We start from the raw sequence: 19,056 nt of genomic DNA, 5'->3' as shown, positions 1-19,056 counted from the left end.
TTGCCATCCTTAATCTCGGGCTCCATTCCCCAGTACCCCTTGCGGTGCCACTTGGGCGTTGCCTAGGAGAACTAGCAGGCGCCCCTCGCCAGGCCAATGCGGGGCAGAAACTACATCGACCAGAAGGCCAAGGAGGATAACGGCGACCTGTGAGCCAATCACAACACAGCGAAACGGCTATTTCCTGCGGCTCCCGGGACTTCCGCCGTCTCCCTTGTGGACGTTCATTTTGCTCTTGACAGGTCGTTATACAGCGTCCTTGGGGGCCTGAGCTCTGGGTCGGGGCCGCTTTCCAGGCGCTTCCTTGGGACCCAGCCGGGGAGGACAGTGAGGAGGATGAGATCAACTGCCGCGCTTCGTGCCAGCCGTGATCTCCTGTAACGGGGGTGTCCTCTTCCTCCGCCCCCTCTGACTGAGGCCCCCATTGCGACGGGCGGCGGGCGGGCACCTGGCCCAGTGCAGGTGTGGGGATCGGCTGAGCACTCAGGGCCTGCCCGGGTCCGATGGCGGCGGCGGCGGCGGCGCTGGTGGACCCGGCGCGGGTGAGTGAGTGGAGGGCGCCCGCCGCCCTCACTCACCGGATCCCCATGCACATGGTCCGGGGCCCACGGTAGAGGGGAGTGGGGAGTCCCTGGACTCTTTTCCTCCACCTTCACTTCTCTTCCTTTGCTGCTGGTACCCTAGGATCACCCCAAGCCTGAGGTCCTGAGTCCTGGCCAGAGGTTCTGTGGGAAGTTTCACAATTCTGGAATCCAGTGGGACAAGACATGGAAAGCAGTTTCAGGCATTGGGACCGGGATGTGCAAATGCTGAGAGCTGAGGCTGAGCTGGGAGTATTCAGGGAACTACAGGTCTCCCTTGTGTCCGGTGGGCACAAGTCAGGCCTGGAATGGCAGCCTGGGGAGCTTGGGCTGAGGGTGGTGGGAGCCATGGGAGGTTTGGAGTAGAGGAGAAAGGTGATCTGACTCAGGTGTTCACAGGCTCCCTTTGGCTGCAGAGTGGAAGAGAGAGGTAGGGTTGGGTAGGGGGTGAGGTTGAGGGGGCAGAAAGGGAGGCCCGTAAGGATGCTCTTTTAGTAAATATGGTGGGTGATGGTGTCTTGGCCTGAGTGGTGACTGGAGTTGGGAGAAGTGTTTGGATGTTGGATCTGGATTTTAAGCCAGCCAGATTTTATGATATGCAGAGAAGTGGAGGAGCCTGGGCTATCTCCATGGATTTTGGCTTCAGTTACTAGAAGGTGGAGTTGAAGTGCATCAAATGAAATAGGGTGCTGGGTGGGGCGTTTCAGGGAAGATCAGGAGGCAGATTTTGACCCTGTCGAGGCTGAGATGTCCTAAAGACTTCCAGGTGGAGGTACTGAATGGGCAGCTGGACATGAATGTCTACGTTATGCTGAGGAATTCAGCTTAGAGACATCCAGTCAGCAGTAGTCAGCCTATGAGCTGAGGTGGAGCTCTGGCTCAGATTTGAGAGGGGGCATCTTTAGCTTATGGTGAAGGATGTCCTACAGGGGCAGCTGAGGACTGGGTGGCTGGGCTGGGTATTGGGCAGGGTTGGTGGGTGTCACAAAGTCGGATGGAGGGAGGAGCAGCCACGAGAGAAGGTGTGTGTGAGAGGAGGGCCCAAAAAGTAACCAAGACCCCGGGACAGAGGCTGGGGCATATTAGAGATGCAAGTAGCATGACAGTGGAATTGTGGCTCCCGTTTATGCACCTCTGTATGGGTTCACCAACATTTCTTGGCCACCCTCTGTGGGGCCTGAGGGTTTCAGTCAGGATGGGAGATTAGCTCAGTGGCAGTCAGCTGCAAGTGTCCCAGGCCTGGGGTGGGAGGTCGTGGGGCTGGGCTTTGAATGTGCATCAGGAGGAAAGAAGAATACTGAGACTGGTGAGGGGACAGCATGAGTGAAAGCAGAGAGACTTGGAGGTCCCAGAAGTCTTTGTGGCCTAGTCTGGATGGCTAAGGGTTAAAGGTAGGAATAGGACCAGTTAGAGAAACTGAAAGAAGGCTGGGTGCCACCTCTGAAAGTTGGGACTTTTGGAAATCTGGGTCAGGATGGGATCCTGGCTGACCTCACCAAGTCAGCCACATTCTGGACACCATTTGCACAGTGGTATGTAGGACTGCTGGGAGGAAGAACAGACCATGTGATGGTGCTGGGGTCTGAAGATGTGTGGTACAAAGATGGATGTGCACATGCACAGGGAGTATGAATTGATGGAGTCCTGGTACTGGGGACCTATGTGAGATGAGCCCAAATTTGGTTGCTCTGGGAGGCAGGATCTGGGAAGCCAGGGGATTTGCCTGCTAGGAGGCAGTGAGGCCCCACAACGAGGCCCAGAGCTTGTGGCAACTATCTGCCCACCTCCCTGCTGTGTGAAGGAGGACACAGTGATCAGTGGGACACAAGGAGACAATGGCACCCACAGCATTGGAGCTTAGGGAGAAGGGTGACCTAGGAGTGTGTTGGCAGGGGTGACCTGAGGGTCAGAGACTATCCACCAGAAAGGTGTCAGCAAGTAGAGTCACGGGCCTAGGTCTGGATGGGTTCATCTGTGTATTTTTTTTTTTTTTTTTGCTGCCCTTTGGTGTGGCTGACTTAGCTGTCCTCATCGTGACAGGACTGGGGGACCTTTGAGGACGTGGCCGTGTACTTCTCCCGCGAGGAGTGGGAGCTCCTTGATGAGACTCAGAGGCACCTGTACCATAATGTGATGCTGGAGAACCTGGCGCTTATGGCCTCACTGGGTAAGGCCCTCCCACCCCCCAGCTTCCTGTTCTGTTCTCTGTCCTTCCTCTTCTCCAGGAACAGCTCTGTCTTCCTAGAGCTGAGCATGGGTATTGCTTCCTCCTCTGAGCTGTGTGCGCAGAGCTGGGGCACAGGCACAGCCTGCTTCGTTCCCTGAGGAGCCCCAATATCTTCTTCCCTTTCTGGGGAAGGGCTCAGGACTCGGGGTCTCAGTCTGGCTGCCTGAGTTCGTCTAGATCAGTGGCACCTTCATGCCCAGGTTCTTCCCCTTTTTATATCAGACATTTCCAGGAGCCTGGCGATGTCACAGACTGTTGACACTGACCTGGTCATTACTCGTGGCGGCCACTGGGCCCTTCCTGTGAGATGCTCCTCGGAGACTTATTTTGTAACACTGAGTTTGCTTCCCAGTGAGCTCCCTCTGGTCTGCCACAGGGTAGGCTGCCCTTGGCTGGGCCAGCCACTCACCCACCCTGTCTTGTTCCTAGAACTTAAAACTTTCAGGCCCTGTGCGGTTGCTCACCTGGAACAGGACAAAGAACCCTGGGAGCCTGAGAGGGTGGACATATCTCCATATACTGCACAAGAGGATGGGAGGGGGTCTGGCTCTCATGAGTGGGAGCTGGAACAGAGGTGACACTGGGGCTGGGTTATCACTGTACTGGGCATGTGCCCTGTATCCACTAGTGTTTGCTGCTGGGGCCAGTAGCCGTACCTTACTCCAATTTCCTTCCTCATTCTAGACACCACATTCTTGCCATTTCTCGTTTGTCCCTGGACACTGCTCTGATCTCTGTGTCTTCTTCATTGCCTCTACCCCTCCCTTTACAGGGGATGTCCCACATTAGCCCACAGTCAGTGTATTAGGGGATGCACACATATCCTCATATAGGCTTTAAGCACCAGATGCCAGGCTGCAGCTGGATTTTCCTGGGCTCAAGCACACACCGCTGTGTCCCCTGCTCCTATCAGAGATCTGGGGCTTGCCTGTTTTGGGTCCTGCTGAAAGCTGAAGTGTTGCAGTTCCTGCCTCTCTTCCCAGCCGGAACCCTACACTTGTGTTCTTACGTGTTGAATCTTCACCTTTGGTGGCTTTCCTGGGACGAGTATTGCACCACAAGCTCTACCTCACCCTGACTTGATCCTACAGATTCACTCCTAAATTTGTCAGATCCACATCTGTGAAGGGGCTGCCCCCTCCCAGCAAAGCCTATATACACTTCACCAGTATTTCTCTGCTTTCAGGTTGTTGGTGTGCAGTGGAGGAAGCCCCTCTTGAACAGAGTGTTTCTGTAGAAGGAGCGCTCCATTTAAGGACCCCTAAGGTATGTCCTTCCACCCAGAAGGCCGACACCTGTGACATGTGTGGCCTGGTTCTGAAAGACATACTACACCTGGCTAAGCATCAGGGAATACACCTTAGGCAGAAACCATACGAGTGTGAGGCATGTGGAAGAGGCCTCCGGCTCGGTACAAACGCTCACCAGCACCAGCAGGAGCACAGTGAACTCTCCACAAGCATTGAACATGCTGAGGATGTGCTGGACAGCCACGACCTCCTGCAGCATCAGGCCACCCACAGCATGGGGAAGCCACACAGGGGCACCAAGCACAAGGAGGCCTTCCAGCCCCACTCCGGCCTCCAGCAGCACAGAGTCCACGCCACACAGAAGCCCTTCAAGTGCAGCGACTGTGGGAAAGCCTTTCTAAAGGCCTTCATGCTCCTGGACCACCTGCTAGCTCACTCCAGAGAGAGACCCTTCCAATGCCCAACAGGGGCAAATGTCCCTAAAGAGAACTCCACCGTTGTTCAACACCAAAAAAATCACACTGGGGAAACATCCCATGTGTGTCAGGAATGTGGGAAGGCCTTCAGCCACCTTTTTAAACTGAGGACACATCAGAAAGTTCATTCTGGAAAAATGCATCACAGTTGCAGTGAATGTGGGAAAGCCTTCACCCGGAAACACTCACTTGTTCAGCACCAGAGAGTTCACACTGGAGAACGGCCTTTTGAGTGTGGCCAGTGTGGGAAGGCCTTCACTCGCAGCTTCCATGTTGTTCGGCATCAGAAAGTTCACAACACAGAAAGGCCTTACGAGTGCAGACGGTGCCGGAGAGTCTTCAGCTGTGTCGCCAATTTTGCCGAACACCAGAAAATACACACTGGGGAAAGGCCTTATGAGTGCAACGAATGTGGGAAAGCCTTCATTAACAGCTCTCATCTTGTTCGGCATCAGAAAGTTCACAACACAGAAAGGCCTTTTGCGTGCAGCGAATGTGGAAAAGCCTTCCGGCAAACCTCCAAACTTACTCTGCATCAAAGGAGTCATACAGGAGAAAGGCCTTATAAGTGCAACCAGTGTGGGAAAGCCTTCAGTTGCCCCTCCAACCTTGTTCCACATCAGCGAATTCATACTGGAGAAAAGCCTTATGAGTGCTCAGAATGTGGAAAAGCCTTTAGTCAAAGCTCTGCGCTTATTCAGCACCAGAAGGTTCACACCAGAGAAAGGCCTTATGAGTGCAGTGAATGTGGAAAAGCCTTCAGCTATAGCTCGAACCTTGTTAAACACCGGAAAGTTCACACTGGAATAAGGCCTTATGAGTGCAGACAGTGTGGGAAAGCCTTCAGTGAAAGCTCCATCCTCAGTCAGCACCAGAGAGTTCACACTGGAGAAAAGCCTTATGAGTGTAACAAGTGTGGAAAAGCTTTCCGCTACAGCTCAAACCTCTCTAAGCACCAGAAAGGTCATACTGGAAAAGAGCCATCTGAGCGCAGTGGACATAGGAAAGCCTTCAGCCAGAGCGCCAGCCTCACTCAGCACCGGAAGGGTCATACCAAAGAAAGGCCTTAGGAGTGTGGCAAATGTGGAAAACCACTAACTAACTGGGGCACTTTCCTTGTTCACCTTAAAAGAGTTCACTCCTGAGAAAACTTCTGTGAAAGGAACCTTTGTGAAGAAGCCATAAGCCAAAAGTTGAAAAATATCCTAACACCCCTACCAGGAGATTGCCAGATACCTGGGAAGCTTTCAGGAGCTACATCACACTTTCTAATCTGTCCAGATGCTTTGCCAGATTCTGTCACTGCCAGATGCCATCTCACTTCTACTAGCTGGTAGGTCCCCCCACAGCCTGTCATCTCAGCATACTCAGGGAAGGCTGATTTTGTGCTCTCTCATTCCCTGGAAGGAGACATGAGTGATGGGAGCTCTTTGGCGTGGCCTCATTTACCATCTCTGCCCTGTCCCCAGTGGTTCAGGCATAGCCCTGACCTCTTTCTCTCCAGGAGGATCTGACTGGAGTCTGGGGACTTGCAGAAGTAGTTTCCCTCTTTTGTGGGTTTTGGTTTTTTTGTTTCGCTTTGTTCTTAAGATTTTATTTATTTATTTGACAGAGAGAGCAAGCACAAGTAGGGGAGGGGGAGCAGCAGGCAGAGGGAGAGAAAGAAGCAGGCTCCCGGGGAGCCCAATGCGGGGCTTGATCCCAGGACCCTGGGATCATGACCTGAGCTGAAGGCAGACGCTTAACAACTGAGCCACCCATGCGCCCCTGTGGGTATTGCTGTCTACAGATGGTGCCTGCAATGGATTTGTCCAGTCTCCAAATCACCCAACCCTTCTGTCTACAGAGTGTGTGATAATAAAGGCCTTACTGTTGAACCCATCTTTAATCTCCATTCATTGTTTGCGGGGGGAGATGGAGAACAGAATTGGGCTCTAACAGGACAAAGAGGGAGAAAGGCCTCAGTCGGAGACCTCAACTTCAACAGCAGGATGGAACAGAAGAGCTTGCAGTCTAGGCCCACAGTCTTCTGGGACAGGCTGAAAGTCTCTGGGTTAAATCTTGTGTTCTGGATGCCACGACAACCTGATAGGCCCAGAGCTTTGGACATTGGGTCCATATGGCAATCTCTAGTCCTTCCTGGGTTGGGTTCTTTGTTCCTGGGAATGTCCCACGTTCCCCAGTAGAGTTGAGGGGCCAGTGTCTCCTGGGACTTGTCCATGAGTAAGGCCCCTGATGTCCAAAATCAATAGGCAGGTTACCACTGGATGTAAGATCTGCAAGGGCCAGGTAGAACCATAAGTGGGTACAGAAACACTGGTTTTGCGGTGAGGGAGTCAGGGAGACTGGCAAACAGAGGAGATGCTATGCTTGAGCCACATCATACCCACTCACAAGAATTGTGCTCAATTCTATATTCAGTAACAATCACATGGATGGCTTTCAATCAGCCATGGTAGAATTTATACCACAAAAAATGAATAGACAATAGTCTTTGAAACAAAAAACTAGAAAACAAAACAAAACAAAACCTGATATAGAGCATTTGCCAAGTCTGCTGACACTGACTTTGGCCATAGGAGAGACTCAGTTCTGCAGCTCTTAGAAAGTCCCGCATACTCTCATCTTGTCCTCCAGCACGACGGGTACAATGACCCTTTACAATGGGCATAACCAGCAGTATGCTGCTCACTGCTAGAGTGAATAATCTAATGGTGGTGTGGACTCTCGTAGTTTCCCTGTGCTGGTCACTTCAAGGCCATCAATGCACAGGCAGGAACCCTGGGACTGTAGTCCAGGACTTCTGTAGCTCAGCCAATATTCCAGGTCAGTGTGGTGTCCATGGCCTTCATCACCTGCTGTTTTTTGCTGCCACTGAGGCAAGGCTATCCCTGGGTACAGGGATCAGAGATGATGTAATCAACATATGGTTGCCCCCATTTCCTGGTTTTCCAAGAGTGAGAGATCCATATGTTTATGTGAAGCCTTTTGATTTTATAAATGTTGAAAACTTCTATACAAAGTTTATAGGTATATATGCTACCTATATATATGGGCTACACATGTGTTCCTGGTCCAACACTTGCAACTGTCAGAAAATAAGCAAACCAGGCTGTCAGGTGCCCAGGGTTCCCCAGACACGAAGGCTTTGGGCACAGTGTTAACCGCACAGCATGTGGCAGGGGAGGTGGCACTGCTGTTGCTATTCCACTCAGGACCCCCAGTTCCCTGAAGCTGACCATGTGAGGGATGGCATGACCCAGGCTTGCGGTCAGCCAAGCATGTGGCAGGTCTGCCTAAGTGCTCGCCGCATCCCAAGGTATCATGGCATCCCCCGGACCTTCTGGGGATTATAACTGCCTTCCATTAAGGTGGGAGGCTTGGAGTCAGAACCAAAGTCCCATTGGAACCTTGGGATATCAGGCTTCCAAGAAAAGGGATCATGGATCATCAAGAGCTCAACTCCTTGTACCCATGTGACCAGCTATGGTCAGACCTTAAAACACTGCTCCCAGTGCATGAATGAAGTCTTTTATCTGCCTTCTCTACTCACCAGGGATCTGCACACACCGGCCAACTTATTAGAACCTCAGTATTTCCCTGGTGGTGCCAGAACATAGCAAACAAAGGCCTGTTGGTTCTGAGTGTTTGGTCTCTCCACAGTACCAATTTATTTCGTGAAGCTCAAGTCCTCCCAGCTTGACGATGTATTCAGGGATCCTTGGCCTGCTCAGGCTCTCCCTCCTGGGTGTAACAACTGCCTCGTACCAACACGGAAGGGCAGCTTGGGATTAGAGTTAAAAAGTCCAGCTGATCCACGTGGAGCTCAGGCGTGCAAGCAAAGTAGGGCAGACGTCATCAGAACTCAATCCCTTTTATCCTGAATGGTCACCTATGTGCAGACCTTGTAAAATGAAGTCTTTTAGCAAAGAGTCCCAATTTGGTGAAATGGTCCTGACGTGAACCTGACTTCTGCTCTCCCCATCAGGGCTCCGTTGAAGGCAGCTGGCCTGCTGTGTGTGTGTGTGTGTGTGTGTGTGTGTGTGTGTGTGTGTGTGTGTGGCTGTGCATGTGCATATGCTGGAACATCTAAAACAAAGCCCTTGTGGCTCTGAGCATCTAATGTTCATCTTGACTCTACAGGAAGACTGTCCTGTGAACCAGCCACAGAGGAAGGCAGTGTTGATGATGGTCAGAAGCAGCCCTTCCTGATCATTTGAGCCCCAGATCCACTTAATGCCTGAAGCCAGATGCCAAGTGGACTTTTGGGTTCCATGTACCAAAATAGGCCAAGGCAATTCAACAGCGAAAAAGATAAACTTCTCAACCAATAGTGCTGGAACAACTGAGTAGCCACATGTAACAACAAACCTCTAGGCTCACCTCAAGTCATGCAAAAGTTAACTCAAAATTCATCATAGACATAAGCATAAAACTTGTAACAATAAAACTTCCAGAATAAAGCACAGTGACCCTGGATTGGGTGGATTTCTTAACTATAACAAAAAGCATGACAAGAAAAAAATAATAAATCAACTGGACTTGATCAAAATTTTTAATTTTTGCTTTTCAATAGTCATGTCAGGGGGCACCTGGCTGACTTAGTTGGAAAAGCACACAACTCTTGATTTCAGGGTTGTGAGTTCAAGCCCCACGTTGGGTGTAGAGATTACTTAAATAAATAAAAACTTAAAAAAAAAGATTAAGAGGCTTCAATAGTCACGTCAACAAAATGAAAATGTAAGCCACAGACTGCAAAAACTGTCTGCAAAACAAATTCTGACAAAGGATCTGAATCTAGAATATATGAAGAATTCAAACAACCTAATAAGACAACCCAATTTTTAAAAATGGGCAAAAGTGACTTGAATACTCACTTCACGAAAGAAGATATATGAATGGCAAAGAAGCACATGCCTTCTATGTAAAACATGTTATTATTTTTTTAAAGATTTTATTTTTCAGTAATCTCCACACCGAACCTGGAGTTCAAACTTAAAACCTCGAGATCAAGAGTCACATGCTCTACAGAGCGCACCAGGGGCCCCTAAAATGTGTTCTTTTATTTAAAGTTCACAACACTCCTACAGGTGTTCTAGAGATAGTGAGGTGGGTAAGAGCACAGACTCTGGAGCTACACGCTGTACGTTTATGTACCAGCTACTAATGACCTGTGTGCTCTTGGACAAGCTACAAAGTCTCTGTGATTCAGTTTTCCCTGTATTTAATTGATGATCTGTATGGCTGTGGCAGATATGAAGGTCTGCAGGTCCTGAGAAACTCTGGACACTATCACCCTACACAGACTCAGTCATCAAAGCAGTCATGGCTCCCCGCAGACAGCACAGTCACTCCAGGTTGCCGGTCTCCACTCCCTATTTCCTCATACCCAGTGATTATCACTTAATATGCCCACCTCGTTCTTATATGAACACAGGAGGTAACCTGCCTAGCAGGATCTCGTGTCTAGAGGGCATGTCTTTTTAACCCAGGAAAAGAGCTTCCTGTCGTTGTAGGGGGTGTGCTATGAAACCTCCTCCAGAACAAGACATCAGCAGCATCTTCTGCATCACTGTAAGGTCTTTAGGCCCATTTCTCCCTTCCCCAGGTGAGCTCTTGGTATCTGAGTTAAAAGATGGAGAGCATAGAATCTTTCAGCCTCTCCCAGGAGGGCATGGGATAGAAACGCAAATTAGGATATACATTGGAGGGGCGCCTGCGTGGCTCCGCTGGTTAAGCATCAGTCTTCGGCTCGGGTCATGATCTCAGGGTCCTGGGATCGAGCCCCATGTCGGGCTCCCTGCTCGGCAGGGAGTCTGCTTCTCCTTCTCCCTCGACCCCTCCTGTCCCCCACTTGTGCTCTTTCTCTCTCAAATAAATAAATAAAATCTTAAAAAGAAAAAAAGGATATACACTAGAAAGGAAGACGTTACAGTGCCTTTTTTAAAAAAGATTTTATCTATTTGTCAGAGAGACAGTATACAAGCAGGGGCAGTGGCAGGCAGAGGGAGAAGCAGGCTCCCCACTCAGCAAGGAGCCCAATGTGGGACTCAATCCCAGGACCCTGGGATCATGACCTTAGCCCGAGGAAGATGCTTAACTGACTGAGCCGCCCAGGTGTTCCTGAAGTTAAAGTGTCTTTATTTGCAGATGACATGATCTGTGTGTAGAAAATCCCAAGGAATCCATTAAAAAGTATATATGAAAATATACATGTAGGGGCACCTGCATGGCTTAGTTGGTTAAGCGTCTGACTCTTGATTTTGGCTCAGGTCATAATCTCAGAGTCGTGGGATCAAGCCCTGCGTTGGGGCTCCACGCCCAGCATGGAGTCTGTTTGAGATTTTCTCTCTCCCTCTCCTTCTATGCCCCTGTCCTCTTCTCCCCCATCTAAAAATATATATGTATATATGCAAATATATGCAGTATATACAGATGCAACAAACAACAAAACAGAGCTGCTCAGTTTCCCATACAAATCATCAAATGAAATTAATGAAGCAATTCGATTCATAGTAGCCTGAAAGAGGATGAAGCAGCAATAAGTTTAACAAAAGAGCAATACTCTGAAAGTACTCTGAAAGCTCTAACACAGTGCTAAGATAAACTGGTGAGAAATATTCCATGTTCATGGTTTAGGTGATTCAATGCTTTAAGATGACAGTGTTCTCTAAATTGATATACAGATTCCATGCAATCCCTATCAAAATCACAGCTGACATTTTCAGTAGAAACTAACAAACTGATCCTAAATTCACACTGATACACAAAAGACATACAACAGCCAAATTAATTTTGACGAGGAACAAAGTTGGATTTACCTTACCTGATTTCAAAAGTTTCTATAAAGCTACAATAATCAAGACAGTGTGGCACTGGCATAAGAACAGACATACAGATCCGGAGAACAGACTTGAGAGTACCAAAATAACTTTACTCAACTGATTTTCAATAAAGGTACAATGTAGAAAGATGGCCTTTTCAGCAAATAGTTCTTGGAAAATTAGATATCTACATGCAAAAAGATGAATTTAGACCCCTACCTAACACTACACATAAAAGTGGCCATGGGATGGATCATAAATGGAAATATTAGAGCTAAAACTATAAACCTGATAGATGAAAAACAGGAGAAAAATGTTTACTTTGGGGTAGGGAAATAATTTTTTAGATATGAAACCAGGAGACGATATATAAATGGAAAAACTAATAAATTAGACTGTGGTGTCTAAATGGGGTGTCTCTCAATCGAATAGGGAACCCCAAATATGGGGCAAAGATCAGGTGGAAATCGATGGTACGGGAGGTTTCACCTGAGGCAGAACAAAGGAGATAGAAGTTTACTGGTTATACCAAAAGGGAGCAGCGGGCAGGTCAGCGGAGGAGAGGCTGTCAGTAACCACGCGGTGGGTGGAGCTGTTTTTGAAGGGGGAAGATAAGGAGATTGGTGACATACGGAATTCTCCTTTTTGGTAACTGTGCCTAGTGTAAGTAGCCCCTTGGCCAGTTAGGGCCTATGGATATTTTTTTCCTTTTTTTTCAAGATTTATTTATTTATTTATTTATTTGAGAGAGAGAGAGAGAGAAAGCACATGTGCACATGTGAGCGAGGGGAGGGCAGAGGGTGAGGGAAAGGGAGAGAATCCTGAGCAGACTCCCCCTGAGTGCAGAGCCCCCACACAGGGTTCAATCCCACGACCCTGAGATCATGACCTGAGCCAAAATCAAGAGCTGGATGCTCAACCAACTGAGCCACCCAGGCCCCCTGGGCCTATCCATATTTTGAGGTGGGTCGCCTGATGGGCCTGTCTGTATTAAGCCAGGGGGGCACTGTGGGCTCTTTCTACACTCCGTTGCTTAGGCCTGTTTGCCTAAAAGCAGCCTCTACATAGACTTCATCAAAATGTAAAATATTGCTCTTCAAGGGGCACCTGGCTGACTCAGCTGGTAGAGCAAGAGACTCCTGGATCTCAGGGTTGAGTTCAAGCCCCCTGTTCGTCTTAGAGCTTACATTAAAGAAAAAGTAAAATATTGCTCTTCAAAAGATGTCATTAAGAAAATTAAAACAAGCCACAGACCAAGAGGAAATAAATACCTGTATATATATATGGAATCTTAATACAGAATATACAAAGAATTTGTACAACTCAATGATCAGAAGACAACCCAAGTAAAAATGAACAAACGATCTGAGTAGAGATTTTATCAAAGAAGATAAACAGATCGTTAAAAAGCACATGAAAAGATCCCTGACATCATTATTCATTAGGAAAAAACAGATGTCAACACCAAGTCTTGGCAGGAAGGTGGAGAAAACGGAACAGTCCTACAGAGCTGGAGGGAATACAAAATGGTACGGACACTTTGGAAAACAGTTTGGCAGTAAAGGGAGAAACAGGAATTTAACATATGACTCAGCACTTCCACTCCTAGGATTTGTCAGGCAGGAAGCCCTTACTCTGCCCTATGGTCCTTCTAACTGGAGTTAGAATCAAATTGACATGATACAGATTAACAGGAGAAAATCAAATTTAATGCGTATACATACGGGAATCAACAGACATGAAATTCCAAAGACGGTGAGGCAACATGAAGCTTACAGGAGCTATGGGTAGAGGACAAGGATACGAAGAGGAGAAAGCCCACCAGCAAGAAGGTGAAAGGAGAGGCTTGGAAACACAAGGTTGCTCTATTGTGCAGATAAATTCCTTAAGTAAAGGGGCGTCTCTGTTAATAGCTCTATTCCTATTACAGGCTCTCCTTTCCAATGTAAATTAGGCAGTTGCGGGGAAAGGCAGAGAGCTTTTCCAGCATCTGCTGGTTGTTTTTGGTTTTTTTTGGAAGATTTTATTTATTTATTTGAGAGTGAACAGGAGCAGGGAGGGGAGGGAGAAGGAGGCTCCCCGCTGAGCAGGGACCCTGAATCGGGGCTCGATCCCAGGACCCCGGGGCCATGACCTGGGCCTAAGGCAGACACTCAACCACTCAACCGACTGAACCACCCAGGGTTTTGATTATTATTATTATTATTATTATTATTTTTAAAGTAGGCTCTATACATAGTGCAGAACGCAACTGCCTCAAGACCTGAGCTAAGGGGCGCCTGGGTAGCGCAGTCGTTAAAGCGGCTGCCTTCGGCTCAGGGCGTGATCCCGGCGTACCGGGATCGAGTCCCACATCGGGCTACTCCGCTATGAGCCTGCTTCTTCCTCTCCCACTCCCCCTGCTGTGTTCCCTCTCTCGCTGGCTGTCTCTCTGTCACATAAATAAATAAAATCTTAAAAAAAAAAAAAAAAGACCTGAGCTAAGAGTCAGATGCCTTAACTGACTGAGCCACCCAGGTACTTTTCATTACTTTGAAGTAATCAAAATCGGTTACTTTTAAGTCAAAATAATCTTAATGCCAAAACAGCCCATCTTGGGGCAGCCTGCCGTTGGCTCCCACAGAATCTACTGAAGCAAAACGAAAACCTATGTCTACACGAAGATTTGTAAGCAAATGTGCCTACTAGCATTATTTATAATAGCCAAGAACTGGAAACAATTCAAAATCTACCAATTAATGACGGATAAATAAACTGCAGTATATCCATACAAAGGAATATTATTCAGCAATAAAATGGAATAAAATACTGATATATACAAATAACACAAATAACCTCAAGAACATTATTCTAAGTGATAAGACACAAGAGCCACATATTATATGATTCCATTGATACGAAATACCCAGAAAAGCCAAAAGTATAGAGACATAACATAGATTAGTGGTTGCCAGACGCCAGGGATGGGAGTGGGTTTTGGCTATAAAAGTGTCCAAAGGAATATTCTGAGGCAATAGGAATGGGGTAAGATAATGTTGTACAACTCCATAAATTTACTAAAAGTCATTAATTATGCACTTATAATGGGTGTATTTTATAATATGTAAATTACACTTCAATAAAGCCACTTAACAAACAGGACTATGGGCTTTCTCACAGTCCTGGAGTTCCTGACCACATGGTGATAACCAAAAGTATCCGGCCCACTAAGCATGACAGGAATGCATAAAGCATTGGTTAGGAGTACAGCTCTGGGACATATAAAGATCCTTAAGACCATCTCCAACCCTTCATCTTGCAAGGGCCCAGACATCAAAACGGTGTGCCAGGCTCCCCCATGTCCTATTTCCTCACACTCCTGTTTTCTTTACCCATTAACAGTACTCATTTCCTTCTGATACAAACATGAGTGGGTGATATATTACTAGGATCTGGCCTTCAGGGTGCTTCCTTTCAACACTGCTGAGGTGGGAAAGACACTCCCTGAAACACAGACCAACCCCTTGCTTCTTCCAGACCAACCACTGCCTTTTCTAAGTGAACTCCAGGTCCGAAGCTTCCGAACGGACAGGCTTCAATTTTTTGCCAGGGCACATGGGTTACAAATGCAAACTGAGTCACATCTGGACACGGATGCACCATGCCTTGCTGCTGTGCCCTCTGTGAGGTGCTACAGGGGCCCTGATGACCAATCTAAGAACACCTCTGTCATGTTCTCAATGCACTCCTGCTAAACAAGACTCTAATATCAAAGGCGAATTAACTGGTGATATATTCATTATCAAATGGTCCAGAGAAGTCTGAGGTCACGGTACCAGAACTGGGTGACCAGAGGAATGCATAAAAACTGTTAGGAGTACCTGAAGAAACTCAATGAAGTCATCATGGATGTCAAAGGCAGATTTCACAAGGTCCATAAACGATGGGAAACTTACCCAGAAGCCAGAAACTACCCCATAAGGCCCCTTGCTTAGAGCAGGAGTCACGTCCATGCCAAACTCAGTCAGGGGTGAGCACCATGATACCACTTCAATGGGTGCTGGGCTGCCACTATCCCTCCAGGGTAAGGCAAGCAGGGAACAGGGACTGCTTATGCTGAGCAATAGGAGGTGACCATCAAACACAGAAGGGCTTTTTTCACAGCACCCAGCAGTGTGACAAGTGGTCACAAAGTACAATGCGGCCCTTATAGGCTTCCCCACACACAGGGCAGTCATGGAGTATTTCCCCAGGTGAGGTTCTTCTATACAAGGTCCAACTTGTGGCTGAAGGCTACTCGTGTAGGGTCTTTCCCAAGTATCAATTCTTTTATATTGAATGAAGTTTTTAAAATAGGTTGATTATTTAAAATAAAACATTAAAAAAAAAAAAGAATAGGGCAGCTGAAACTTTACTACACTCACCGCTCTCAAATGGCTTTTTTCTAGTGAAGTTGTTGGTGTTTGCAGGGCAGGAGCTGTGGCCAACAGTTCTCCCATGCTGGCTATACACACAGGAACTTTCTCCAGTGTTATTATTATGCAGAACATGGCAGGAGCTGCAGCTTTTTGCTCTCCCACTCACTATACTCCCAATGCAGTAACTTGCTGCAAAACCGGATGAAATCTGTGAGAGAAGGCTTTCCAACATCAGCTATACTCATTATGCCTTTCTCCAATGGGGATTGTGTGAAACGGGTTAAATATTTTAAAAGTTACTGCCTTTGTACAACTGTTCTCTGATATTAATCTTTTGGTGATAACAAGAATGGAGCTCTGGATGCAGATGCCCACATTCTCTGTACTTGAGTCCTTTAGTGCAGGGGCAAAGGAAAAATTCTGCTCAAGGGTGGGCCATACTCCCTGCCTTTATAAAGGCTTTCTCAAGGAGAACATTCTAGTGCATTCAAAGGAATAGAGCTCTGGCTGGAGGCTTTCTCATGTTACTACACTCACAACATTTGAAGATATGAATGTACTTCTGCTTTCTCAGGATGGAGGACGGTGATGACCTCCCCACCTTCACAACGTACTTGGGATTTTTTTTTCCCATTCTGAAATGTTTTTGGTGATTGAAAACCTCTCCAGATACCATACGCTTACTGGGTGTCTCTTCAGTGTCAGTTCTCTGTGGGTTCTGCGAAACGTCGAGTTGGCAGGGCCTGGTGATAGGCAGGGGCTGTGCAGTGAGGGTGGTCCAGCCACTGATACTGTGTCCACCTTCCTTTGAGGGAACAAGCAGTCTCATTCAGGAACAAATTTTCAAGAACTACTTAAATATATGTATCAGCTCAGGACATGTTAAGGGGAGGCCCCTGGTGGGGGACCTGACCAGAAGAGGGAAGAAGGAGAAAGTCTGTAAGGCAAAGGACACAGAGGGATCAGCCAGGGGACAAGAGTCAAGGGAAAGCAGAATGGAGTGTGAGAAAGGGGTCAGAATGATAGAAAAGAGGCATAGCTACTCACTTTGGCACCAGGGGAACAGAGGGCATAGGTCAGGCACCAGATGAGGGATCACACCACTGCTACAGGCCCTCCCACAGCAGTTTTGCACTGACCAGGACTGGTCCTCTGTGGGCTTCTCTGGTCAAGAAATGATTCAAGCTGCCCCGTCTGGGTCTCCTTGCCAAGTTCAACTTGGGTGAGCACATTTAGGGTAGTGCAGACAGTCATTCTTACGGGGGATTGTGAGAAGTGGTTTGTGAGAGGTCAACCCCCTATCAGGGTGATTTACCCATGACAGAGCAAGGTGGGTGAGGACCACCTATGCATCTGGAGAACTCAACCTCACAAAATATTAGAACCAGGAAAGATCTCAGCAGAAAAGCTCATTGTCCCCACAATCAATGACCATGTCAGTACTCATGTGCCATCACAGGGGCTGACAAGAGACAGCTGGCAGAAAACCTGCTGGAGGGTTTTTTTCCTGACAGAGGGGACAGAAAAGCAACAGGCCCTGATGGGGTCTCTTGGCCAGGTAATGACCAAGCTGGATGTGATCTCCTAGGCTGGTTGTGATATTTCTGACCCATGACCATGATAAAAAGGTCGCAAGGCAAAAGGAGTTGGGTTTGCTTATGCAACAGTCTCAGAGAAGAGGTATCAAACATGGGCCAGCACCAGGGCCAGCAGCACATCCCATGGGGAACACACTGGCCTAACTGGTGAGGACAGGACCATGCCATGGTAGTAGCCCCACTATGCCTTATGAAGGAGCCCAATTTTTTCTAAGAGAGATACGCATTCTTCTCCTTAAAGGTCAATGGGCTCTGCAATACCAGGGCAGGGAGCAGATGGCTGTGATCTAAGCACTCGGCATGGGACCTGGAGCCCCAGGCTGTCCTGCCAGCCACCTCCCCTTATGTCTCCCAAACCTTGTCCCCTGACATGCCTGTTCACCCTCTGAGGGTGGGCCCTCCTCCTGGATGTGCACTGTCCCCAGATCCATTGATCTTTAGACAGTGCTTCTCTTTTTCTGCACCCATCTCCTCCATCTAGCCACTGGTCCTTCGTGTGGACACCCCACATTCACCTCAGAGCCATCCATCTGTAAGCACAACTTAAGACTCTCCTTCCAAAATGCCATTCTCGGGTCCTTCCTTGGACTGCAGCCTGGACATGAGGCCAAACCAGAACTCCCTGTGTGTTCACAGGTACATGTGTCACCCTCGCTCCGAGGTCTCCAGACAATTCGGACTCTACTTCTACAAAACCTAAGTACTAATCTTCCCAAAAACATCCTCCTCTTGCGAGCTTCCCATCTCAATGAGTAGTACCCCATTCCTTCTAAACCCTTGGGATGGTCCTTTATCCACCACTTACATTCACTCCTCACATACAGCACGAAATCCCATCAACTCCAACACGAAAATATAACTGAAATCTGATCACTTCTCTCACCTCTCTTGCTTCTGCTCTGGACAGGCCACCATCATAACTGTCCCGATGAATACTGCAGCAGCATCCTCATGAATATCCCTGTTTTCAGGTTGGCCACAATCCCTCTCCCACCAGTGTGTTCACTTAGTATGTTTACCGAGTATTCACTGGGATACTTTCAAAATCCCAAATCAGATCATGGACATTCCTCTTCTATTAAAAAATTTCTATGATTCCCAGCACCCGGGAATAGAGGCGGGACTCCTCTCATGCTCTTGGTTCCCTGCAGTGGAAGACAGATCTTTCCTGAATGTCCTCAGGTCAGTCCCACCTCCGAGTCTTTGCACATGCAGATCCCTCCGCCTGTACCCTCTACCTCTTAACATACTGGATTCTGGAATGAAGACTCGGCACCTGCGAACGCTCCACTGTCCTGAACACCGAGGCCTGGAGCTCAGTCGGAGACTAAGGACACTGGGACTCAGAGTCCAGCCGGGTGGGGGACAGGATGCAATTCTTCAGCCGTAACTAGTCAATCCGCTCACTCATCACGTCCGCAGGCCCAGGGAGCCTCCTGGACACTGTCCACAGCCTGGCAGCAAGGTCCCTCAGGCGAAGCAGACAGTACGGCAAGCTGCCAAAGAAACGTCCGGATACCGGAAGTGGCGACCAGAAGACTGCGGCCGTCCCGGAAACGCCCGTCCCCTAGCCCATCATTGGCCAGAGTCCGGACAGCGCGCGGAAACGCCCCTTTCCTGGGTGCTAACTGGGATACGCCGAGCGGACGCTCGGTGAGGGGCTTTCTGGGTAATGTAGTTTGCGTCGCGTAAGCATCGGCGCG

At 48.3% G+C, this 19,056-nt stretch overlaps 2 protein-coding genes across 4 annotated transcripts in view; one reads left to right on the top strand and one right to left on the bottom strand.

The window, feature by feature from the left end:
• LOC123776728 (uncharacterized) overlaps window positions 1-18,988 on the bottom strand; it is a 45,940-nt gene extending 26,952 nt beyond the window's left edge. For 2 of the 3 annotated variants that reach the window (XM_087853292.1, XM_045772946.2), the window contains exon 1: window positions 18,237-18,988. The gene's annotated coding sequence lies outside the window, so the exon portion shown is untranslated. The remainder of the gene's footprint in view (window positions 1-18,236) is intronic. The other variant, XM_087853293.1, reaches the window with a different exon arrangement.
• LOC123776754 (uncharacterized) lies at window positions 215-6,416 on the top strand. The gene is made up of 3 exons (XM_087853285.1): window positions 215-851; window positions 2,622-2,748; window positions 3,995-6,416. Exons 1-3 carry the CDS (start codon window positions 768-770, stop codon window positions 5,602-5,604), a joined length of 1,821 nt encoding a protein of 606 aa, XP_087709411.1. The 5' UTR covers window positions 215-767; the 3' UTR covers window positions 5,605-6,416.
• Window positions 18,989-19,056: the final 68 nt, after the last annotated feature.

This window comes from Ursus americanus, chromosome 21 (genome assembly GCF_024610735.1).
Source record: "Ursus americanus isolate L20-20 chromosome 21, mUrsAme1.1.p, whole genome shotgun sequence".
Lineage (NCBI taxonomy): Eukaryota > Metazoa > Chordata > Mammalia > Carnivora > Ursidae > Ursus > Ursus americanus.
This window is presented reverse-complemented; position numbering and strand designations above follow the sequence as displayed.